Source organism: Pararge aegeria, chromosome 6 (genome assembly GCF_905163445.1).
Source record: "Pararge aegeria chromosome 6, ilParAegt1.1, whole genome shotgun sequence".
Classification (NCBI taxonomy): Eukaryota; Metazoa; Arthropoda; class Insecta; order Lepidoptera; family Nymphalidae; genus Pararge; species Pararge aegeria.
Window position 1 is genome coordinate 12,507,562 of NC_053185.1, and position 26,326 is coordinate 12,533,887.

The following is a 26,326-nucleotide window of genomic DNA, read 5'->3' on the forward strand; positions in this document are numbered from 1 at the left end:
AAGGAGAATATTCTAGATCTTAACGAGTTATAGCGATAAATTCTTGTGAAATAGGACACTTAAAATAAAATCTGCGTCCGAAGATATTATTGTAGAGAGATTCTGTGAGATAAAAATAATAAATTCACTGTTTTAAACCGGACGCCAAATTGTCCTAGATAATTTTGATGGCATAAAATACAGAAGTTTGGCACACCGCCATGCGCAAGTAATGGGTCTATTTAAAATTCTATCCCGCTGTTAATAATACCTACCTAAATCTCAACCTACAAATATTCTTTTCGTATCGAAAAATATAAAATAAAACAAACTATGAATATTACATATTTATTATTTAGGTAATTCTTTGATCGTCGAATAGTTTCACTGTTGACATATAAAGTGTCGAAAATTATATTATAATACAATAATCATTTAGATAATCTTTAACAAGTGACAAAGCTGTAACCAAGATGATGTCGTAAATCTACGAAACGTCGAGTGACGTTTTAGAAAGAAGTAAAAATCAATATTTATATTCTGCAATGATTAAATATGTTACTATCGTTACTTTTAGCTCACTGCTTATAAATATCTATCTATTGGTAGGCTTCGTATAATTTATACACTGGCTGGCAACACACTTACTGCAAAGTTACGCCTGCTTCTCCAATAGGGTGGCAACAATTACCACATATGACCGTTTAAATGATCTGTGTAAACTTCGTAAATAAACAAATTGTTTGTCAAAGTTTAGTCAAAAGTTTAATGTGTAGAATTATTTTTAAAATCTAGAGTAGTCTACAGCCTTGACAAGAGGAGAATTTAAAACACAAAACTAAAATAAATACATGTTAAATTGTGGATACTCATGGAACATAATTATTTTTCTATATATTTGGTTATTATAATATGATTTTCTGTTCTTGCATAATCATTCTTTATTTTAGTCAACTCGGGAAGACCAAGAATACTTCACAGAAAAAAATATGTTTGTTATTTTTTATAATTTTATTAAATATTGGTTTCATGTCTTGTCAAAAACTATCACTCACAATAACTTACTAAGTAGAGTGATACTTATTTGGCGAGTATTTAAAGAAACTTTTTATAAGAAAAAATTATAAACCCTAGAAGAGCACTTATAATTGGCCGTTCCTGTGGGAATTTAGGGATTAAAAGTATACAATAACGCTCTTATATGTATATGTTACTGTGTTTGTCAAGTATTTCAAGTAGGATACTGAAACAAAAGCTATTTCATAAAAAAATTATTGATGGCATATTCTGTATTGAAAACATCCTCTATAAATATTAAAGATAAAAAAAACGTGATTCTCGTGTACCAAATCTCTTAACTAGAAGGAAATTGACACGTCTAAAAGAAGTCTTGTCCTTTTTACTCTGTGACTTCTGGAAAAGGATAGCACTTCTTTTAAACATACCTATTGACTTTACTTTAATTTTAATTTTGAATTTGTATACAACAGAATTGGCAACACTGTCTTTCCACAATATACTATTAGATAATAATTATAAAAGTTCATAATTTAAGGTTGAACATAGTTTTATTCAATATAATTATTATACGATACATTATTGAAATATTAAGTAGGTATGTATATCAGAGAGCTATAAAATATAAAGCATCGACACTTAAAAAATGTTCGTTTGAAATAATACAAGATTACTTAAGTCATATATAATAAAAATCAAATATATTAATAATATGGCATTACACTTTTGACAAGGTTTGCATTATCTTACATTAACATAATTCAATCTCAAATAACTTACTTATAAGCCTACATAAAACGTAGACTTGTAAAATAATCAAAAGAAATTATTTTAAGGGAATGCAAATAAAATAGTAGGTATTAGAGATATAAAAAATGTAGGTACAGCTACAAGACAATATGCTGTAAGTTTGAATATTACCTAATAGATACCCTGAAGAAGATGGTCGAATATTGTTTAAACCGAAGGAGAGAGGTAGATTCCTACTTATTAAAAAAATGGTCTGGTGGGTTCGACAACGTTCCGGTACGATACCTCGTAGGAAACGATTACGAATATTGGCTTAATATAACTGCCATACCCCTTAACCGGCAAGCTCGGTACCATCATGAACTGCATCATTATTTACGACCAGGTGAGATTGTAATTTGTAGATTGTCAAGGGCTAACTTATGGTGGAAGTAAATAAAGGATACCGGCGAAGTTCTACCACCACGTTTATTTCTACCGCATCGTCCCAATTCTGCGTTCTGGCCTGAAGGGCGAGATTGCCGGTGTAATTACAGGCCCCGAGCTTGATGGGCACATGGCAACACTTGTGTGGATGTGCTTCCCTGCCCTGGGAACTGTTGTGCGATGGATATGTTTTAAACATCCTCTAAGACGGTGATGCTAATTGAATAACTTGTAAAATGTTAAAAAGTTTTAAACTTTTATAATAGCAATAAAGTTTATTTCTATTACTTGTAATAATAAAACAGTAGATTTTATTTTTAATTATGGTATTGCGCCTTGTCTCTTCGGACCATCTTCTTTTCAGACTAGCTATTAAATAGTATGGAACAAACAGGGTCATGAATTTATAAACAGTGTATAAAACATACGTTAAGTATTTTTGTGGCAACATTCTATTTTTTTTGTAGTATTTTATAAATCTTAAGATCCAATGGTAAACTAATATGTACATAAAAGCTATTAAGTGTATAAGTAAAAAAAACAAATTTGTTTACTATAATATGATAAAAAAACAGTTGTTTAAACAGTTCATATCAGTCGGATACCTATACATATTTCAACAAACTTTTTGGCAGTCTACGTCAAGATTATGGATATTTGTGTATGTGCAAGGCTCATCAACTGAAGTGCGCATTCATAAAAATTTTGGGTATTTTTATTAAAAACTGATAGGACGTAGAAGGTGTTTTGGTCACAAATACACCTTTGAAGTCTTAATAAATACAAAACAACATACCTACCCACATATGCGACTGCATACAATGAAACGAGAAAATCAGGATGATCAAATTCATATAAAAATTCATTGGTAACGCATTTTACAACTAAATTTAAATCAATTCTTAAAATATAAAATATTATATCTAATTACAAAATAATCGTTACACATTATTATGTGCAGTGGAATAGATCAAAATAATATGTACAGTCATAAATTATTCATTTGTTAATATATTAGGATAACACTGAACATCTATCGGTTAAGTGGCCAGAATTTATATGAGATACTCTAATTATATTTTTTCTTGCCCTACGAAGCCTTTAGATGCTCGAAGATGCTAGAAATCATAGACCCGCTCCTCTCAACGTATACATTTCGATAAAATAATAATTGAGACACTTCATTCCAAAGTGTATATAAAATATACAAAGTTATTAATATAATCTTTTTAGCTTCTTGGCTTCGGCTAGATCTAAGATTTTGTAAACAACTATCTACAGATGAGATCTCAATTTGAACTATTCCAAACGTCTGAAGTCATATCCAAAGCTAATTATCACATTTTGTTGAGAAGTTAAAAAATACATTCTTTATTGATGCTAGGATTATTTAAGCTATGGTCGTGCTAGAACGGCAACGCTCAAATTTAAAACATTTTAAATTGTTTTAAGTAGGCAGGCAAGTACAAACATATTTTGTGTTAAAACTGTCTTTCCATGTGTGTTTTGTCATATTACTTTTAATTCGTCACGTTAATGGAAAAAATTATTGGTAGTGCCATACCTAACTAGTTACTGGTATTTTTCTCTACAGTTTGTAAGTTTTTCAGTAAAAAGAGTAACGTTAGCCGACTCATCATTGTTGAAATGTTTTTGAGTATACATGTTTGGTACAATACTTTGGGACCACAGAGTTATATGCAAAACCTACTTAAATTACGGCAGTTTTACAATGTCATACATTTTTTTACAATATTAAGTATCTAAGTATTTTTATTGTTAAAAATATATATGCAATAGAGCTTATCTGGTCCGATATACGTTTGAAATAAGTACATATTTTCAGTACATTTTCGCTGATATATATACTCGTAGATACTGCAAGATAGAAAACTTATTTGCATGAAAAACTTTGTCTTATTATCAAAGAAACTCATACTCGAAAACTTTTCAGAATGTGGGTCAAAATAAAAGTTCCTCGACCGGTGAGAACTGCGGGAGAAAACCAAATTTATACCACAAAATAACAAGTATCCTCACGTTAATAAATAATTAGCTATTGTTATTCCAGACTAGACTAAGCGTTTATTTTATCAATTCGAGAAAAATTAAGTACAATTCACAGATGTATAATCCAATAAAGAATCGATATGATACAAGAAACGTTACAACTGTCACTTAGTCCAGTCTCGCAGAACCATATCCATTTCTATTTAAAAATGTAGCGTTCACAGATAAATAATTAAAGTACCTTAATATGGGAATGATTAGGTATATATATCCATTTAATTATAGAAGCTGGTCATTTGGCGAGGTACTATATAGGTACGTACAGGTGGTGTACATCGTAATATATAACAGCTTGTTTACCTAACTATAAGTAGTTTAAATGAATACTGTTTATGTAAATAGATCTTCGTTCCTAAAGCGCCGCGCCTCAAAGGTGCAACCCACGTACAATACAATATCGATCCCATTCCGATTACATACTGAAACAAACGAAATAGCTTTATTAAATTTTGTTCTCTATAGATATAAAAGATATTAATAAAAACAACAAAAGGTGGGCTTACAGTAATTTTGTAATAACCTAATGTAATTTTGTTACCAAATACACTGGTGGTGTTAGCTTAGATAGTCTTGGCCTCTCTTTTGGGGGAAACTCGATCCCTGGCACGCAACTGTAACCTTTTGGAGTTATATGCGTTTTTGCAATAATATATCACTCCGTGAGGAAACCTACATGCCTGAGAGTTCTTCATTACGGTCTCAATGGCATGTGAAGTCTACCAATCCGCACTGGGTGAGTGTGGTCACTGTTGGTGGTGGAATACGGTCTAAACCCTTCTTATTCTGAGAGGAGAACAGTGCCCTGTAATGGGCCGGTAATGGATTGAAAGTGATGAAAAATATCGCACTAATTTTATGGATTAAGGAAATATCAAATTAAACTCACCTCACATTGCCACACTGGCATGATTGACTAGTAATTTTGTTTCCACAAGTAAATTAGTGCAAAATTGGAGGCGGAGGTCGGGAGCGGCTGTTATTTCTCTTCGGTAGTGCACCAATGTTCAGCAAGCTTGTGTCCTTCGGAGTGGCGGCGCGACCAAATCCTTTGCGACCTCCTCGGTTGAGCCACTGCGGCGGTGGACCTTCACACCATGCTGCGTGAACCCAATTCAATGGCTCTGCTCCAACACGGGCACACTCTCTTGCATAAGCTCTATAAGCCGCGCAGTGACATCGATAACCTGTACAACTACAGGCATCCAAGAGACACGCCTCTTTATAGTTATGCGGGTTAACCTTAGCTCCACATTCCGAAAAAGCCTTGTGATGGTCGAACACTCGACACAGCCGTCTGACTTTAGTCAGTTTCGATTGTCGGCAGCGTGAGATCCCACCCGGCCTCTCTTGCCTCCGAGTGCAAGCGCGGTGCCCGCCAACTCGCCACGATGATCCAAACCTCCAAGTATCATTCAAAAGTCTACCATCACGTGTTCTCATATCGTCTCTTGCTACTGAATTAAAGTTCCCACATAAACCACACAACTTGCCTTTGTAAGAACTAGACACGGTCACTTCCAAAAATCCATCGCCGTCCCATAACATTTGAACTCCTATTTCTGCTTTCAATATAACGGATCCGTTACTTCGACTTATCTCAGCTACTCCTTTAATGTTATAAGGAAGTGCAATTCTTTGCCCGTTAACTTTAATGCGCATTTTTTTCCCCATATTTATTTTGGTTGAGCCGATACGAAGCGTTGCTGTTCTTGTCCAGGAAGAATGTGAAGTATTCCGAGCGTCATTCGATATTCTTATTGAAAATGTGTGATTTTTGCAATCTGACACCAATTGATACTTGCAAGAACCTTGGAAGCTATAAAATTTTCCGTCAAAAGTTTTATAGTGTGGATCACCAAAAACTGTACAGATACCGTCAATGTCAACGCATTTTGGACAACATTGTCCGGGTAACTGGCGTAATGTCTGATCTGGGGGACAACTTAATGTCTTGCACCGTTCCATTGCACATCGCGGTTCTCCGCCGTGGCATTCACAAGATTTACATGCATCTAGTTGCCATGTTTCTCCATCCTGAAAATAAAGTAAAAATCTTTGTTATTTTGCTCTCTACGCAGCTTTATTATATAAACGACAAATGATAAATAAACTTACTTGATAAGTTTTCCCAGCTATGACACAGGCCGCCTTGGCTTCTTCAATCTGCGGGCATTCTGGACAACATTTACCAGGAGGAGGGGGCAACGCTCGAGCTCCGCAGGTCAGCACAGGGCACGTGTGCCTCGTGCACACGGCCGTACCGTTCATGCATCTGCAATCTGTGCATGGATCCACCCGAAACGCACTAACATGTGCGTGATACTCCTTGCCAATTATACACGGTTTCGGAAGCGAATACCCTGAAACTGAAATTTAAAAAAATAAGTTTCCATACCCTCAGTGAATAATATGATTCTAGGTTTAAGTAAGAAGAGGAACTCTGAGCTTGCTGTCATTACATCTTCTGTACCTATTGCCAAATTAGCTCGCAGTCAAGCGCTTTTCTGACGATGAAATAGAATTGAAATATTATTTACTTGGAAGTATTTTATCTGCGGTGGGATGTGAGCATCTTGGACAGCACTCTCCGGAAGGGGTGTATTGCTGAGAAACCGCGCAAGGCAACACCGGACAGGCGCGCTTTGTGCATGATAACGCTCCGTGCACACAGCGACAAGACAAGCAGGGCTCCTCGGATATACGGACATCACGGCCTTCCCAAACCCGCTGACCATTGATGATGCATTCTGAAAAATAGAAAAACAGATATAAGCACAAAACTTTCTCAACTTTAATATGCACTTTCGATGCATTCACACAATCTTTCCGATTAGCCCGGTTTGAGATGAACAAAATTTAGAATCAGATGAAAACTATGAATAAGTTTATCTGTACCAGAAAAAATGATTTTTCTTTTTAAAACAGAGTGGTGAATAGATATCTGATGAATAAACATTTCTTAATTTCTTTGTACACTACATCCACGAATTCGAAAATCAAAGTCACAATGAACCCAAGCAAATAAATGTCAGCAACATTTTAAAAAGAATGGCCATAAAACTGTGGATTTACGCATTTTTGCGAAACTCCACTCGGAATTTTTAATTGTTTTATAGTAAAGTAACAAAATAAAAGAAGAAAATATGTTGTCTGCCCATTGTCTGGGAAGATCGACTGCGATAAAATGCAATATCCATTAATTATTGCGATCGGGTAATGAATCAATCAGTTCTTAACGGACTACCAGAAGACAAGCCACACACGAAGCGCTCACCGCAACACGACTGCCTGATCACGCTTTGCAATGACTAGAAATACACGTTGCATATTAAGTAAGAACATTTTCAAAGCACAAAAGGTACAGCAAAATTCACATTCCACATCTCGAACACGAAACTAACACGTATGTTTAAAAGGAGGAATTTATTGAATTGCAATCAACAAGCTTTTATGATAGACAGGTTGCACTGAAAAAACATTCAGAAATGTGTTCAAATGAAAGCTAGTGGCATTTAATCAAGTAGGACAGACGAATTATCTATCAGCCTGGTCGCAGACCAGGTTCTTTCCTCAATGAAAATAACAGTGCTGCAACGTATATATTAATACTCGTAACTAACCCTAATACCCGGATCCACAATCCAAAATGTACTGTAATGTTTTAATAAATCAAAATTTGCTAAATCAGGATCTTTTTTCTGTCCAAGTTGTTGCCGCCCCGGATAAGTATTTAATATAGCGGGCTTGCCTACCGCATGTGCGTGTTTGAGTAGCTTTTATTAACAGTGCACTCATTTAGACATCAAAACATCTTGCAAAACGTTCACATTTTATGTGTGAGGATGCAGAAGCTCTTGCGGACTTCAGTCGTCAGGCAAAAAGTCTAAAGTTTGTATGCCACTTAATGGAACACGATGGTCGTTACCCTTTATGTTTGTGTTCGAACTGAATAGTCATACGCTTAAGATGTGCGGTGCTCACAGCCCGCCTCGGTGCATAATGCAATTGTGACAATGAAGGCACTTAAGTCTGCAGAGCAAAATAAAAGCGCGTAAAACAAACCGACTCGCTTGAAGTATAAATACACAATTCAATATACGTCGTTCCCCCGTATTAAGAATTCAATGCTTTAAGTAAGAATGGGAATTATTTACCTCACGTAGATATTGCTTGTTAATGGAGAAACCGTAATCATGAATGAAGCTAAAATCCAATATTTTTTGCCGCACGCCTTACGCGATTGCAATTTAAAAGATACAGTAGTTAATTGGACACGATGCGCAGCCATAAATGAAATGACAATTGACTGGTTATGTAAACCATGATGGAGAGATGTCGGCGGTAAAAAATTACAATGTCCGCGCTTATGGCGTCGTTTTAGTGTAGTTATGTAACGCCCATAAAATATTCATTACACGCCACATGCGTATATCACAGGATAATTATTTTAATTTCTCGACCCGTCGTCGCAGACATGGCCAATAATAACGATAGCACTTGAAACGTTAAAAGAATTCAGATGAGTAACCTTTTGTTTGTAATAAAAAAAAGGTTTGTAGAGCTTTAGAATTTCCAACAATGACACAAAATTAATACGGTACGCATCCCTAAAGCTGTGCTCGGAATTTTCATGCTTACTGGTGACATAATAAAACATAAAACAAATAGACACGCTCTATGTATAATGATACAAATAGTAGAGTGATTTTGTTTTCTTTATTTTGTTACATTTTATTTCTTTGATGATGCACCATGTATAGTCTGAAACTGAAGTACTTTCCTAATATCTCAGCCCTAGATAGAATATCCTAAATCTTGATGGTGCTGGTAGGGCAAGCACCAAGTTATTCTTTTCATAATCTCGTAAAAGATCATATCTGAACCAATTTTTAAAATTATAAGTTATAAAATAGAACCCGGGAACTGCGATTTAACAGCCACAATACTAGGCGATCCCAAGGAGGATGTATGGAGGAGGAGGATAATAGAGGTGAAAACAAATATTTTTCTGTAAAGCCAAATGTTTTGATGCAAATATATTTACAAAAAAACAGTGTTGGCATCTATATTTCATTAAGAAACCAAAAAGAAACAATAATAATAATCCATTTGAACTCACGAGTTTTCGCTCGGTCCCTCAACAAAAAACACACGACTCTGATAAGGCTGTAATCGTGAAAGAATAAGATGTAAAAGAAGCAAAAAGCCTAATGCACCGTTGGGATAAAACAAACAAACAGGGCACACCTCGGCGTTCCCGCAGCCATGCAGACGTCGGCCGCTTTGAGACTCAGACAAAAACCCACCCGCCTCAACCTTTTAAGTAGGTTGTTAACTTTTTGATTTATGGTGAATAATAGAGACGCAAACGCCGTGGGAGACTTCCCGACCATTACAAATACATATAATTTTAACGAACCCCCGTGAACATAATAAGATCTTCATCTTAAGACATAGGTAGAAATGATTTCTTTTGTCTTAATTATAAGTACTCTGTATTTATACTCAACCGAACAGGATTTGGGTGGTCCTTTTTAAAAGAGTTTGTATAAGCTTTAATAACTACATTGCTTTGTGTTTACTTGATGATTCCTTCTTCGGTTTCGAATGTTCCAATTATGAATTTGACAGCAAATGCGAAACTTTATAAACTTTAAAATATATCACTCGAGCTAAAATAATTCTTAATTTCGTCACGGTTGCATAAAAAACTATTATTGTAGCGGACTTAACGTTTCTAAAGGCTGAGTCAATAATAATATTATAATTCTACTCACAGAGCAAACACTCTTGAGTTTTTATTAATAACAAACAGATCAATAAGTCACTTCGTTGTCCGATATAATAGTCATCTTAGTGTTATGTATGGAGTTGAGAGGGACGAGTTATTATTGCTGAGTCCATTGTCTGGAGGTGCGCTAGGCTACTGCGCAACGTCTTGTGTGTTATGCCATTGTCAACCTCGGCGTGTGGGCGAATCGCGGCCACCTCGAAACAAAGGTTCATCTTAGGGCGTTCGCAGGCTTTATTGAATGACGATGTTTTATTGAAATCATGATGCATAAGCAAGAGCAAATTACTCCAAGCTTTTCTTTTTCCTGTTCCATGATGGTAGTCTGGCTTCGGATCTTTTATTTGGGTTCTTCGATTAATTGGTGCTTGATGTTTTATTAAGTGCAAAAAGAAGCGAAATAATTCAATAATTCAACAGAACAGAGATCCAAGAAGCCTTCAGTTATTCTTGACCGGCCAGTCGGTAATGAATAAAATATACAGGCAATAAAACGATAGGTTGGAATGTGTCGGCCATTTTCAAAAGCAATTTTGTGCCGTCATCTCGAAAATTACTATTATTTGATTTTGAATTAATAAACTTGTTAAAGTTTGGGAGCGGACGTAAATTGCTTGCTCTTTTGGTTTTATTAAGTTCGCATGTATGTCGGCTTGTTTGTTTTTGAAAGGGATTATAGGGTTTTTTTGATGCGCGTTTGGGTGGCCGCTCTTCGAGACAAAGCTGCGCCAGTGCCGCTTGGAAATTATATTCGTCGAACTTATGGTACCTTCAAATCCGTGGTGGGAATACGCAGCGTGAAATAGGTATTGCATACTTTTAAGTCATTATGTTTGTTGATACTAGCACGAGCTATAAAGGAGTAAATAAACTTTAGCAGCCTGCTTATCCACAGGTACCACACTATTGTTATAAACGCGATAGTGTTTGTTTATTTATTTCTATGTCACCTTTGTGCGGCATAACCACTGCACTTCTTTGCGTTGATAAAATTAAACAAATGTTACTTCCATCCTGTTGATGGTACTGGACGGATGGACGGAGGATAGGTTTTATCCCAGAAAAACAATCAGGAGCCGTTCTTACAAGGTTCAAAAAATGCCCTTGTTAAACTATCGATGCATAACATAGAAGCGATCTTGATAAAATTTAGAGGTAGGTAGCTTGCATCCTCGAGACAAACATCGAATAATTTGACGATCTCCCTGGCGTAACGTATAATTTCTGAATTTTCTCTGGTCTGGTCTGGAGGCTTTGGGCGTGGTTAGTTACCACCCTACCGCCAAGCTATTTAGTGGTCCGGTCCGATGTCGCGTTGGATCAGATTAGGAGTATGACTATCATACTTCCTAACGGGTTAGCCCGCAACCATCTTAGACTGCATACTCACTTACCAACAGGTGAAATTTCAGTCAAGGGCTAACTTGTGGTGGAATAAAAAAAAAGTTCAATCCCGGAAAACCACCTCTTTATCAAACATCATTTAGCATAGCCCTTGAATTTTACCTTAACTTTTAATAAGAAAGTTTAAAAAAATTATAATTTACCTTCACAAACTGGGCAGTTATAATGCGTATGTCTTTGATGCTTAGGACTGTCACAAGGGACGTAACATTCTGGGCGTGATATTGTGACTACGCCCGCTTCGCAGCGAAGCAGCTTCCCGTCGTCGTTCCACTCCGTGTGCGAAGCATGCTCCGTTCCATTATACCAACAGCCCTTGCAGCGAGCGCAACAGCCTTCGCGAGGCATCACGACGGCGCAGTCTTCCATAAGACCACACTCCTCCGCGCCCTTCCGACACTCCACAAATCCGTTCTAAAATTAAAGAAATTTAAAAGGTTAGGGAGAATAAACAAAAATGAACAAAAAAAGTTCGCTGTAACTTTTTTAATAGCTGTTGTTAAACAAATAAAGGAGAATAAAAAAAAAATATATTGAAAAAAAAAACAACCGGTAATTCGTAAAATACATACAAATAAATATTTAAGTATACAACATTTGTAAGTCATGTGCAAGGTGATTTTGTTCTAATTCTTTGTATTTGGTGTACAATAAAATGTTTTTTGATTTTATTATTTTGATTTGAAGGTTCCAAGTAAAATGTAAAAAATCACTAGAATAACAGAATTAATTACAAAAACTGTGTACATGACTATTAAGCATCAAAAACCATTCCACTTTAGAATGGTTTCTCTCACTCAGTTCAGACACTTCATACCATTTAGCGGACCGAAATTATTTTTCCTGTAGTGTTCTAAGCGCTCACCATAAATTGGTAAAATGGGAAAAAGTTTGTGCGCTAGCAACATTCGGCGGGTGTAGATCGAGACTTGCGCGGGGCGTTTTCACTGCTTTTGGACATAATACACTGCATAGAATAATGCAGAGTATTATTCTATGCAGTGTATTATTGCCGATGATATAAAATTAAGAAAATCTTCAGTTTGACTTATAAATACTTGAGGGTAGGCTTTTATAACCCTTACAATGCCTATCCTTAAGTTTTTTATAACTCGTACTCGAGATTTTCTTCATTTTATATAATCTGCATATACTGTGCATACCCTCAATAATGCACACAACTGCAATAATAGCTGAATAATCTCGCTGCTACTATAACATATCGAACAGTAGGTATACAAAGTATACACATAGTTATTTTCATGTCACGCTTTTTTGTGGGGAGGTTTGTAATTCACTAAGCACTTAATAGATAGTAGCCAAATAACAACTGCTCATCATCTTTTGCAAAATATCGCTTTTCCCGGTTTTCGACTAGTATAACATGCAAGGCAATTATATTAAACTTGTGAATTTTTGGCGGCCACACCGTCGCCACCTGATGACAGTAGGACGGACTGAAAGAAGATTTTTTTTTAAATCGTTCAAAAACGACGAAGTTTTTAGATAACAAACAAAAAAATATAAAACCGGTTTGAGAACATTCTCCTTTTTATGAAGTCAGTTAAAAAAATAATAGTCACATATTAACATAATTTATTATTTTGTACATATCTTCCTATGTTCCTGATATTATATTATCATAAACATTTGCAGCAATCTATGTGGGAAATTAATTTATAAACATTTAATTAAAACGATGTGATTAGGATAGGAACTAACTGTAACAATTAGTTAGGTACCATTTTTATAATAATCTATAAACCTATGATTTAAAATCCAAACTAATGAGCTAAATATGAGGCGCTCAACTATGACGTGGGAATCCATGTCGGAAATGCAATTGTAAACATTCAATTAAAACTATACCCAGTGATTAGTATACCTAGCTCTAATAATTACAATTTTAATAATATGCTCGTAGTATTTAAACCTCATGTAAAAACTTTTTTTATAGTAACTTGTAAACCATCGACTATAAACAGAGCAATACTTCACGGGGCGTTCAAGGAGCAAGTCCTGCAATATGCCGCCCTGTGTCCAGCAATATGAGTCGTAGTTGTCAAGCAATATGAGTCGTAGGTGTCAAGCAATATGAGTCGTAGGTGTCAAGCAATATGAGTCGTAGGTGTCAAGCAATATAAGTCGTATGTGTCAAGCAATATGAGTCGTAGGTGTCTATTATAATATTGTCTATACTAATATTTTATTTAGACAATGGACAGTACTCAGTATAGGGCGAATTTGAGTGCGTGTCTTACTATTGAACGTGGCTTTCTCGGTACATTTAGCTGCAGAAACCTTAGGCCACACATACTTACTCGTCAAAACTCGACTCGTTGCATCGGTCTAACGATTATCATAGTATCAACGAGAAGAGATTATAACGTACCATTATGAGAAGGGTTTAGGCCGTAGTCTACCACGCTGGTCAAGTGCGGTATGGTAGCGTCACACACCTTTGAAAAAATTATGGGAACTCTCTGGCAGGTTACCTCATGATTTTTTCCTTCACCGTTAAAGTAAGTGAAATTTAAATTGCTAAAATTTAAAACGCACATAGCTCCGAAAAGTCAGTGGGGCATGCCGGGGATCGAACTCAGTCTCCTCGAAAGGAAAGCCGAAGCCTTACCCACAAAGGCCAACGCTATCACCAACCTTAGGATACTGAGTTCTTATTAACCTATTATCGATGGCGATGGAAGCGGTGATAGAGGTTACGACTTCGACTTCACTTTCGGAAGGACCGAGTTCTAATCACAGCATGCACCTCCAACTTTTCTAAGTATAGAGCGTTTAAAGCAATTAAATATAACCGCTTTAACGGTGAAAGAAAACATCGCAAGGAAACCAGCATGCCTGAGAGTTCTCTATAACGTTCTTAAAGGCGTATGAAGCCCTCCAATCTGCTTTTGGCCAGCGTGGTGGACTAGGGCCGAAAACCTTCACATTTTGGGAGGAGGACTGTATCCTGCAATGGGGCGTTAATTTGTTGAAAATGATAGCGGCCATACTAAAAATGTGTAAATTGTGGAGATGGCGCCTTACATTATGATATAATAATAACATATTAAATGTATACATACCTACCAAAGGAAATAAAATATGTTCAGCATAAACAAAATAATTTGCTGTGTTTTAACTGCGATGCGGAAGCAATGTTTTTCCTTATTAGTGTATATTAGTCTATTAAAGATATAACTTGGCACAATTTGTATGATCTTTTGAAATAAACAGGCATATTTTCCTTTAATTACTCGTACCTATTATTTATTTACTGTTTTATCAGTTATGGTTCAATGTTATTATTTATTAGAACTTCCTAACTGATTATATGGAAGTTTCCTAGAATTAATAATTGTGTTATTTAATAAAATTGTAAAATGTATAATAGCAATGGATAAACTATCAAAAGCTTATTCTTGAAATGATGAGAGTACTACAGCTTAAAAAAAAAACAATTTTTTAGAAGGAAAGGTAAATAATTTTCTATGGGCCACGTAAATTTATTGGCTACAATATAATTGCACTGTCTAAATATTACCAAAATTCTTTTATTTTTTTTACTCGACTGCATATTCGTCTTTGGCTGAAATATCAGTCAGATGGTAGGCTAACCCGTTAAGGGTAGGTATGACTATGCTCCTTCTTCTCCTTGCGGCTCATGTTTGCCTGGTTAGATATAACTGTTACAACACCTCATCGGCTTCAAGGCTACATTGAACCTTGCGGCACGTCTTGTCGTTAGCGTGGTGACTAGCCATGGCCGAAGATTACATTGATTGTTTGGATCAATTTCTCAAATCCCCCTGCCGGGGAACGGGAACCCGGGACCTCCAACTTATAAGATCACAGCGCTCACCACTGCGCCACGGAGGTTCATCTTCTTCTGTTCCTGGGCCTGCCTTCGCACTTAGCTAGCTGGAACTGTCCGTTGTAATCTTCTATCCGGCTCTCCTCGCTTTCAAGATTATTTTTTAGTTAGAGATAATATCCGAAACCGTCTTCTATTTACTAGACCGGCTTACTTTTGTGCTCTCCAAGGCACAGCGTGGACAAAGCCTATTCCTAACGCTGGGGCGGTACCTACTGAAAAATTTCTAACGGTATCCTATAACTTAACCTAAAAAAGACGTTTAGGCCGAAACTAGCTATCCGTAGTCAAAGCCGCTAACAACAAGACCGTTGGAAGGCTAAATGGTATGTATGCACTTACGTACTTAATTTCCTATTTATTACGAAGCTTTAGAAAATGACTGCTTCATGTTATGAAATAACAGTGACGATGCAGTCCTTCCAGTGAGAATAAGCAGACACTGGTCAAGATATCTCGACCTAAATTATAGTTAAAATTAAGTACCTAACTCCTAAGAGGAATCCAAATTATATAAGACTGGCGGTTTTCCGCGACTTTGTCCGCGCACAAACCTTGCTTTATTTTAAAAATGGGAAAGTATGTTTGTTTGTTGTTCCTTTACTCCCTAACTAAGCAACCATTCCACTGGATTTTTGGCATAGAGTTAATTGAAAAGATCGAGGTTACTGTCTTACTAAGCTTTTTTATCCCAGGAAGAAGAAACGGTTCCTACGGGATTTGTGAAAGCCGTAATAAACGATGACTGATCAGCTAGTTTGGTATAAGGCACAAATTGTCATCCACAGCCGTGTGTGAGTGTGTGTGTGTGTCTGTGGGTGTGTGTGTGTGTGTGTGTGTGTGTGTGTGTGTGTGTGTGTGGGTGTGTGTGTGCGTGTGTGTGTGTGTGTGTGTGTGCGTGTGTGTGTGTGTGTGTGTGTGTGTATGTTTGTGTCTGTGTCTATTAAATACAATTGCAACGTACAGATTTTCGTATATTTCATGGAATTCCACAAAGTAACGCCGACTTCTATCCTACAAAAAGGATTTCTTTTAATCCTACTGGTAATAGCGTTCAAGCAAACAAAATAACAAAACCTTTCGCTTTATTACTAAAGAAAAATATACATTTTTAAAATAAATTTAAAAATTACCGTTTATCAAAAAACCGAATAATTTACCTACTTCAAATATTGTTAGGTACAATTGAAACAAAACAAAAGCATGCCCATTATTCGCCCAATGAGGTAATTTCTTTGCAGCTTGCTTTAAAAACGGGCAAAGGCCATAGGCTACTCCAAAATTGAAAATTCATGATAAAATCACGCGGACAAAGTGTGTCTTTGCTCAACTGACAACGCCTGACCTACGCATAAAAGGTATATTTCAAAGCTTTATGAGCCATGAGTGCCATTTCGAAATTATTACTATGGAATTAAGCAAATATAATAATTACCATAATAACAAATTCAAGGAGTTTCGAGCCATAAAATTCCAGTTAAACTAATTTTATTACGAATACAAATGTTATGAATCATAGTTAATATTTCAGATATATTATATTAAAGTATACCAAATTAGCCCGTATGTTCTGAATTGCATTTTTACGTATTCTCACGGAAACGATCATTTAATATTTGAGTGCCGACGGAATTTTGTTATTAACATCTCGGTTGGCAGACATGATCAATATTGGCGGCCAATATTTACACAAATCTGTACACTTTTAACACCAAACATTGTGTCCTAATTTGTATGTGTCCATGGCCCCGAGGAGGGATATCCATAGCAATAACCTCGAGTGCGGTTAGCAACGAGCAAACTACGTGACTGTATGACGTTCACACTAAAACCACTGCTAAAGCTCACCATAAACGGCCAGTATCGTCTGGCCACTATAATTTCGCATGTCTGACCTTTACCAAATGAGAGCACGGTTAGTAATTGGTTAATAGAATGTTAAGATGAATATTCATGGAAGCCCTGAACAAACGGACAGCATGCTTGATTTTTAGCAGAGAGATCGTTATATCTGTCGAGTATGAAGTATTTTATAGGATATTAATTCAATTCTTGTTTTATGGCTTTCAGGTGTGCCGACTGGACATAAATCACTTTTCCAATGTCACGAAACATAGTAAGAGATGATGATTGGTTGAACGGAAATCAAAATAAATTAGAAGTCAATAATAGCTAATGAAAACGGGTGAATGTTTTAATAATAATTTATAGTCATGTCGAAAATTTGTTTACATATAATAACAAAAATCCTATTTTAATATTAAGGATTACATGTATGATAAAAAAGCTTGGGTATGAATTGCTCTAACTTCATAGCTCAACATTAACTCGACTGTGAGATGGTGATAACAAAAAAAAACCTGGCTAAATTTGTTGTGGGCGCGTTTGGAACCCTCATAGCTTTAGTTTTAAGTTAATGAATGCAGTTACCAACATCACTCATATTAGTGTTACATTTTAAATGAATGAATGCTTCATAAGTGCCTGCATTAAGGTCTACATGAACATTTTGGCATTTTAAATTTTTTGGAATTTAAACAGTAGGTATGAATTAATTTTCTAACGCCACAAATATACTCCACAGTTTTTCTTTTATGTTATCAGTCAAATCTATTTCTCATCTTAACGATAGAACAATTAGCTGGCCTTAGTAAATTTGCAGTGAAATAGTTGTAATATTCAGTTTGTTATCACTCTCCTTTGACGTTGCGTCGAGCATATAAATTTATTCCATAGTTGAGCTGTAAAGACTAATTTACTTTGATGACAGATTTAACACTAACCTCTCCCTACATCAAAACGACCTGTGCTGAAAGGTTTATGTCAGAGTCTGTTAGGATGCCTTTACACCAAAAAAAGCGTGACAAAGCGAAGTGTTTTAATAAACTTGAATACCAGCCTCGCTACGCATCGCTCACCCGTACCCATCATTTCACTTATTTTTCATAAGTAAAGCTATATAAATTTAGTGATCTTATTGATAGGTTTCATAAACTTTTTGCGCAACATATGCGTTGCGAGAAATGTATTCACTGTTTTGTTTTATAAGAATAAACGTGTTTGCTGCTATAATCGCGTAGTGCGAACGACAAGACCAAACTATGGCTGCAAGATAGCATATATTTTACAACCTCCTGAAAAAAACATTGTCACTGACAATAAATAGCCAGCTAAACAGCCAATCAATAAAGATATACATGGTTGATTCGGCTAAGGCTTTCTATTATAGGAATTCCTATGACTTTCCACCTCAGGTCCAAGGTGTGGTTTCGAGATCTGACTTAATCAAGTAGACAAGGGTTCGTCACTGTTGACATCAAGCTGATAGACGGAATTATACTTAAGGTAAATGGAAAACAATAATTGACGAATTAAATCAATGCAAAGTTTATTAATGCCCCAAGGTCTCTGCCTGTCTGTAGTCTACGAATCCGCACTTGGCCAGCGTGGAGACTACGGTCTAAACCCTTCTCATTCTGTGAGAGGATCCATACCTTGTAGTGGGTTGACGATGATGATAATGATGAATAATAATTGACGGACTGCAGATAGTCGGTGGAAAACTATCACCTATAAACAAAGCAACACTTCCCAGGGCATGGATGGAACACGGTACACAACGAGCCGACCAGTGTTCATCAAAGTAAGACGTAGGTGTTAAGCCTCATGCGCCTGTAGATAAAGCGGCCACCACGACCTTGAGACCGCACATAGCAATGCAACAATGCTTCTTGGCAGCAGAAAAAGTACTTGCCCTGTCACAAAAAGCTCTACCAGTACCAGTGCTACCTCTCCTTTTGCCACAAGGATTGTACCGAAGAACAGGCCACTTCACCATCTTCTGCGATCAAAAACCCGTCTACGCAGCAGCGTTGTGATAACGCCTATAACCTATACTTTCCCGTAATCGTACACTCTAAAAAAAGAAAGCCAACTAAGAGAGATTTTCTCTTAGTTGACGTTATATAAATTATAACAATTATGATAATAAACATAACAACAAAAGCTGATTAGTTATAGCAGCAAGTTCATTATAGATTGAGCTAACAATGTAGGTATGTTCATTGATTCTAACAAATAAATACGTTGTTTCTATTATTATTTACTTCTTTGTATGATTAGATCATTTTTAATTATTTTGCTTAAACAAGTACGTAAATTGAATCAGTTAAGAATATGCCTTAGTTAAGTAACAATAATAGGAGCAATACAGTTGCCCAGTCCATTGAATTATGATAAACAATCATTATCATCTTATTTGATGTATCTATGTTCTTGTTAGGCTCGTATGGAATCAAGATGCTTGATCACAACAATCACTATCTTGTTAGGAATAACCAATTATTTTTTAGAGTGTACCTTTAGTTTCGACAGTTATAGGCTTTTGACGTTCACAGTGAAACATTTGATCGTGACCAATTTTGTATTAGTTATTTCAGACACACCTTAGTTCTATTTTAATAAACGTGCAGGGTAATATGCTCTGTTTTATGTGTACTACATTATTTTAAATAATGGCCCCGTCGACAGATTTAAGTACATTTATTATTAGCAAACGTAAATATTTCTCTATTAGACTCACTTCAAAGAGCAGCTTGAGAAAATCGGTTCAAGTATTGGAAAACAATAACTTCTCAAGCGACCTCGTGTTTAATATTATAAAAATAAAATATGTAGAAGAGGATAAAAGGCTATCGTTAAAACGGGTTACAGCGTTTTAGCACCAATCTTTTATAACGAGGTGTTATAACTTTCAAGAATATTCTTTGAAAGTAAACATATTAATTAGTACATTTGGATAAGCTGTAAATTGAAGGAATTTGGCTGTTTACCATGCAAAGTATTCTTCTTAGAAGTGTCATTTAATCAAGTAAAAATTACATGGTCCTGATTCTCTATTTTTATTTTTTAATTCCAACGGGAGGAGGTTCTATGTTTGACAGTCATCATCATCCGCAGCCGATTAACGTCCTACTGCTAGGTATATGTCTCGTCTCTAATAAGAGAGACGGTTTAAGAGCATAAACCCATCACGCTGCTTCAATGCGGGAATGTGGGCCGTATGTTCGACTGCACTTATATATATTTTAATAGTTTGTTTGAACATTGCTTCGTCCAATGTAAACCGAGTTCGAAAATTATATATATTAGTATAAGTAAACACTGAAGACTTAACCTGTCGATAAGGCTAGATATTAGTTATGTATTTATAATTGTAGAAAAAGATTATAATTTATGAATTCGCATTTCGCATAAAAATGTATTATTTTATACACTGTGTGTGTATAATATTAATATTTATGAATAAAAGACTATTGACTATTGACTATTGACTATTGACTATTGACTATTGTCGATGATGAGTATGAAAGCTACTTTACAAAGCGCCCATTGTCCATCGATCATTATCTAACAAGGCAGCGGGCATTGAAAACGATCACATTTACTGTGTTATCAGCTTGTCTCACTGTCTACGGAATGTGAGATATCCACCCATAACATTTCCAACGTTGCCCGCGTCATTTTGACTCGTCATAACATTAACGAGTCACCAGATAACGCTCGGAGACGAAAAGGTGATACAAGGACATTGAAATTGAGTAGTCATTTGTCGTAAACGCGACTTCTATGGTTAAACGAATATCTATGTTACAAAGAGGAAAGAATTTTTTGTTTGTTTGTAGCCAATATGATTTGAAAGTACTGGACCGATTTTAACCATTTTTTTGCTATAATTTAATTTTATATAGGGTAGGTAGACTTTTTATTACCCTATAATTAAAAGTCTACCTACCCTATATAAAATTAAATTATAGCAAAAAAATGGTTAAAATCGGTCCAGTACTTTCAAATCATATTGGCTACAAACAAACAAAAAATTCTTATAAATCTTAATTTATTCCGCAAAAAAATTAAGATTTATAAGAAAATTGCAATTATGTAAGCAAAATTCATTACATAGCGTGCGCTGAAAAAACTATTGAGGCGACATAAAAATTATATCATAATAATAAAAGTACTTATTATCTTGAAAAAAAGCTAGTGAATATATCCTACTATCATAGTTAATAAGTCACAATATTAGCTTTTCGGTCGGCTGAGAGTCGAACATTAGTATCGCAGTATTTATTTTTATTAAAATAAATAATTTTATCATCAGGGGTATACATATCATTAAAAATGTAAATTATATATGTAAATAATGTTTTATCTTTCAAATTAGGCGTGCACAGTCACTACCGATTTTCAAGAGACTACTTAAAAAGCATTTTATGCCACCCTTATTTGTTTTTTTTCCTGTTTCTGAGTCATTTTCCTTTGTGTTGTAGGCTTATACTTTGTATGATATTGTTCTTGTGTACAACCTAACCCTAAAGTTTTTTTTTTCCTTTTTGCTGGTTGCCTGGTAGTTATCGCTTTTTAGCGATAAGGGGTCACTGTACTTGTGTGTTTTTTTTGTTTCTAATTTCTTTCCGTTAGGTGTACAATAGTGTATTTTCATTTCATTTTTCTTTCATTAAAATACTTGTTTGTTCATTCCAATAGGACATTTAATTTAGAAGTTCTCGCGAGTTTAGAATATTTAAAAATACACCTAAACAAAACTGAAACTCTGGAACTACCAGAAAGTTTTACGATGCCTGACTGAGGGAACCATTAAAACCATTTGATTCATTAAAATCAAAAAAATGTTCTAGAAAGTCAGACTGCCGTTGAATGGTACATTTCGAAGGAGAACGGACAGCCTCAAATTTTTTATACAAAATAAAAGACGGCCCTTTTCACAAAGTAAAGTATTTAATCTAATGTAATGTACCGAAAGAAATTTTCTCACAGTCAATAAGCCGCTTTAATTTTTTTAATTAGTTACTTATTTACAAACAAAACAACTGCTTCCGAATTTCTCGGCACCCTCAAGTCTTGATTACTTTCCGAGGTGCTAAAATACGTAACTTTCCATGTCATCATCATCATATCGACTCATTATCGGCCCACTACAGGGCACGAGTCTCCTTCAACAATGGGAAGACGGGTTAAGGCCGTAGTCGACCACGCTGGCCCCGTGCGGATTGGTGGACTTCACACACCTTTGAAAACATTATGGAGAGCTCTCAGGCTTGCAGGTTTCCTCACGATATTTCCCTTCACCGTTGAAGCCAGTAATATTATAATTGCTTTGAACGCACATAACTTGGGCGTTCAAAGCAATTATAATATTACTGGCGAGGCGCGTGCTGGGAACCGAACTTGGCCCCCCGAAAGTTAAGTCCTACCCACTGCGCTATCACTGCTTCCATGTACCTGGACAAAATACAAAATGGCTAAACCTATTTTGAGAGGTCTTTCAACGCAAATAGTAACTTTTCAAAGAATAATAAAAGCTCCTTCATTCAAGGTACTAGGGAAAGACAACATTTGTAAGTGGCTATTTCCTTATATTTTTAAGCTGAAAAGGAAATGCTTGGCACACTATGGAAAATAGTCGTAGCTGCATAAAAAAAACATTAAGAGTCCTGATCCAATGTTATTCATTGATACCGTAGGAATATTTTATTTTACGCCCGCTACGCCACTTCCCGCAGTGCTGATAGCTGATAGTTGTCCGATATTCTCTGTTTCCTGGACTTGCGCAATTAACATAAATCGTATTTCCACCTTCGTAGGTATTTTTCTAAAGGCCGATTAGCGCTGTGGGCAGCGACCTGCTTTCTGTGTCCAAGACCGTGGGTTCGATTCCCACAACTGGAAAATGTTTTTGTAATGAATGAATGTTTTTCAGTGTCTGGGTGTTTATCTGTATATTATAGTTTTTATGATTTGCATAAAAATATTCATCAGTCATCTTACTAACTATAACACAAGCTACGCCTACTTTCGGGCTAGATGGCGATGTGTGTATTGTCGTAGTATATTTATTTATTTATTTCTAGTTTTCTCTTTCAAATTAAAAAAAACAAATGATTTCCAGGTCTAAAAGTATCTATGTTACACATGTTACAAGTCATTTGGTTGTTTTGCTTTGTGCATGAAGGACTATTTGAGTACAGAAATACCAAAGATCATTTAAACCACCCTAGAGAATTTCATGTTTTTTCGGGACCAATAGTAGGTACTATAATAAGCCTTTGTTACTCCGTCCTTTCAACTGAATCTATGCCAAAAATCGACTGGTAGCCCTAACTAGGGCGTGATGGAGTAAAAACAAACATTTTTCACATATATTTATAATACAACAGTTAGGATTTATGTTATCTTGGAATCAATATTGTTGTACACAAATGTATTAAATAGTGATATCCTATCCTATTCAATAGGGATAACTGCAAAGAGGATATTGCTTAGTCTAGTTTTAGAACAGAATCACCACCAATGACAGATTGTGCCTATGTTGTAATTTATAGATGTACTTAAAAATAATTTAAAAATAGAGTGACCAGGACATCGATTACTTAAAACTCTCTTTTTCGTTGTTAATACGGTAAAGGCGGATTAAATTTTATAATTAAACACAAATGTGCTTTTTATAAAGTGGCATAAATAAGAAATATGGTCTCTTAAATAGCTTTATAATTAGCGTTATTTACGCGTCATCCGCAAAATAATTATTCTGATGCGCGGTTTAAATCGTTTTGAAACTTACGTTATCTCCAAATTAACATAATAGAAGCGCGCAAAGCTCAGACTGCTCGGGGACGTGGCGACACCGCTTGCCATATTTATGAGAACACCATACGGGGCCCGTGTCACTTCGAGCGGAGAAATCGCCTGCTACAGGGTCAATAGTCTCTAATAAAAATTTCATTATTTGTAAACATTTTAATACACTTCTTTTTAGACTCGAAAATTTATATAATTAAAAGATATTTAACTAAGAATAAAGAACTAAATTAGTTGAGCAGTTGAAAGGAACTTTTCACCGCTTTATACTCTTTAAGTACCGCGAAAATATAAAACTTGTATGAGATTAACCTAACCTAATATCTCGTTCAATAAAGGTGTATTAAAACATTTTCGTGGAGTTAATTCCATATCCTTCAATAAGAAATGATGCCTATGCCAAGTTGTGGGTCATTTATTAAAGAGTAAATATGTTTGTGACGCCATATAATACAAAAAGTGGTGACAATGAATAAAATGACAAACATGTTATATATTAACGCTCTGCCTGATAAAAACAATTAAAACAAAACATGTTCTTTAATTCCTAAATGTAAGTATACTTTCCGGTCCGCTCTGCTTAAACGTAAAAAGCGCGTTTTACCCGCTCCCACCCGACCGAACCCTAACCATATCTGTACGCATACCTTTCCGTCGATCGGCGATATCAGGCCGATTTTGTTTTCTGTTTTGTCGCACAATAAAATTTTATATTCAGCCATAGAATTTTATCGTCGAAAGTTTGATTGGCTGAAGTAAGTTCGGTCGCGAAACAACATTCATATTTGCCAGTCCCTTTATTTACCGGAGCAAAAGGATTTATCCAAAAAGCTAGGTAAGGCATGTTTTTTATTGATAGAACAAATATTGTGTTCATTTCCAAAATTCAAAATTTATCGGTTAATCTATGACGATTTTAGTAGCAGTAGCTTTTTCTATAGAGCTCTTCCTACTACCCCAATGCTTATTTCTGTTGCCATGTAGCATTGCTGTGTTTCGGTCCGAAGAGCGTGATTGCCAGTGTAATAACAGGCAAATTGGGATGTGGCCGTATGATTCCCGTTGCATAAAGGTTTTTAAATTATCATAAGGCAGGTTTTGCTTGGTCCGTCAATTATTTCTACAAAAATTACACGTTAAAAGAGTGTAGTAGCATAATTATTACCTCACAGCCTCTTACATCATTATAACACATCTAATTAAAAGCTTAAAGATTTTAGAGCTTCAAAATGGGGAGTAGGCGGGTAGGATAGTGTCTAATCTGGTATTTCACATAAACTGAAATGGAAACAATAAAATTGTAAGCCGTAGGCTGAAAAAGAGCGTATTACTTACTGTGACTTTTAGATTTTTAGCATGGTACACATTTTGTATTTAATCAAATAAAGCTCGCGAAATTCTATTATAGATGTTTTTAAATCCTTAACAATATTATAGTTTCGAAGGTGTTGTGTTGTTTGTTTCTTTGTTTGTCTTTCCTTTACGGCCTAACTAAGTGTTCAATAAACTTGATTTTAGGCATAGAGTTAGGTGAAAGGACGGAGAGTCACTAATGTTATTTTTATGTTAGGAAAATCTGACGTTTTCCACTGGATTTGTTAAAAAACGTAATAAACGCGGACGAAGAACGCGGGCAGCAGCTACTCAAATTATAATAGCATAATTTTATGTGTTATTACCGTAAACATATTATGCAACATAATATTTTAAATATGCCATTTTGTCATCATTTCAACAAGGCAGAAAGACGTTGACTGCTAGCGATTTGCAGGGACTTCCAAACGCTACGGTGTTTTGCTGATTTCCAAGAGATATTAGTAAAATGAACACCAGTATATTAGATATTACTCGTAATTGTATCTAGGTTAGTAAATGATCCCGAAGCGGCGACAGTGCAAGGCCGAATGTGGGCTGCGCGCACGCAGGTTTCTTGTGCCGTTTAGCGTGGCGCCTTCAATCTTACACTAAGAACGCATCAGGACTACTAAAGTAGATACACAATTGCGGTGTAACCGAATATTAGTGCAATGTGTTGCGAGTAAATGCGACGCTGTGAACTGCGTCCTTTATAATATTCTAGGCCAACGTCTGTTGTCCTTAGCATATTAGAGCCTAACAAATAAACATGAAATAACGTCGGATTTAGTATGAGGTATTTACACTAGAATGTATAGTTGAGAGGTGACCAATCCCCCAAAATCTAACATTTAACAGTTATGTAGTATAGTGGTTGAATGTTGGACGAACATTTTTTCTGGCATAGACAATAGCTGAAAACACCCTTAATGGAGTTTTTAACATTTTTTCTTGCATAGACAATCGCTGAAAACACCCTTAATGGAGTTTTTAACATTATG

At 35.7% G+C, this 26,326-nt stretch overlaps 1 protein-coding gene across 1 annotated transcript in view; it reads right to left on the reverse strand.

Annotated features, from left to right (window-relative positions):
* Positions 1–313: 313 nt before the first annotated feature.
* Positions 314–26,326, reverse strand: part of LOC120624397 (BMP-binding endothelial regulator protein) — a 100,875-nt gene continuing 74,862 nt past the window's right edge. The window contains exons 4-8 of the mRNA XM_039890918.1: positions 11,581–11,851; positions 6,780–6,989; positions 6,358–6,608; positions 5,129–6,276; positions 314–4,661 (exon numbers count right to left, since the gene is read on the reverse strand). Coding sequence (XP_039746852.1) covers positions 5,182–6,276; positions 6,358–6,608; positions 6,780–6,989; positions 11,581–11,851 — 1,827 coding nt within the window. The 3' untranslated portion in view covers positions 314–4,661; positions 5,129–5,181. The remainder of the gene's footprint in view (positions 4,662–5,128; positions 6,277–6,357; positions 6,609–6,779; positions 6,990–11,580; positions 11,852–26,326) is intronic.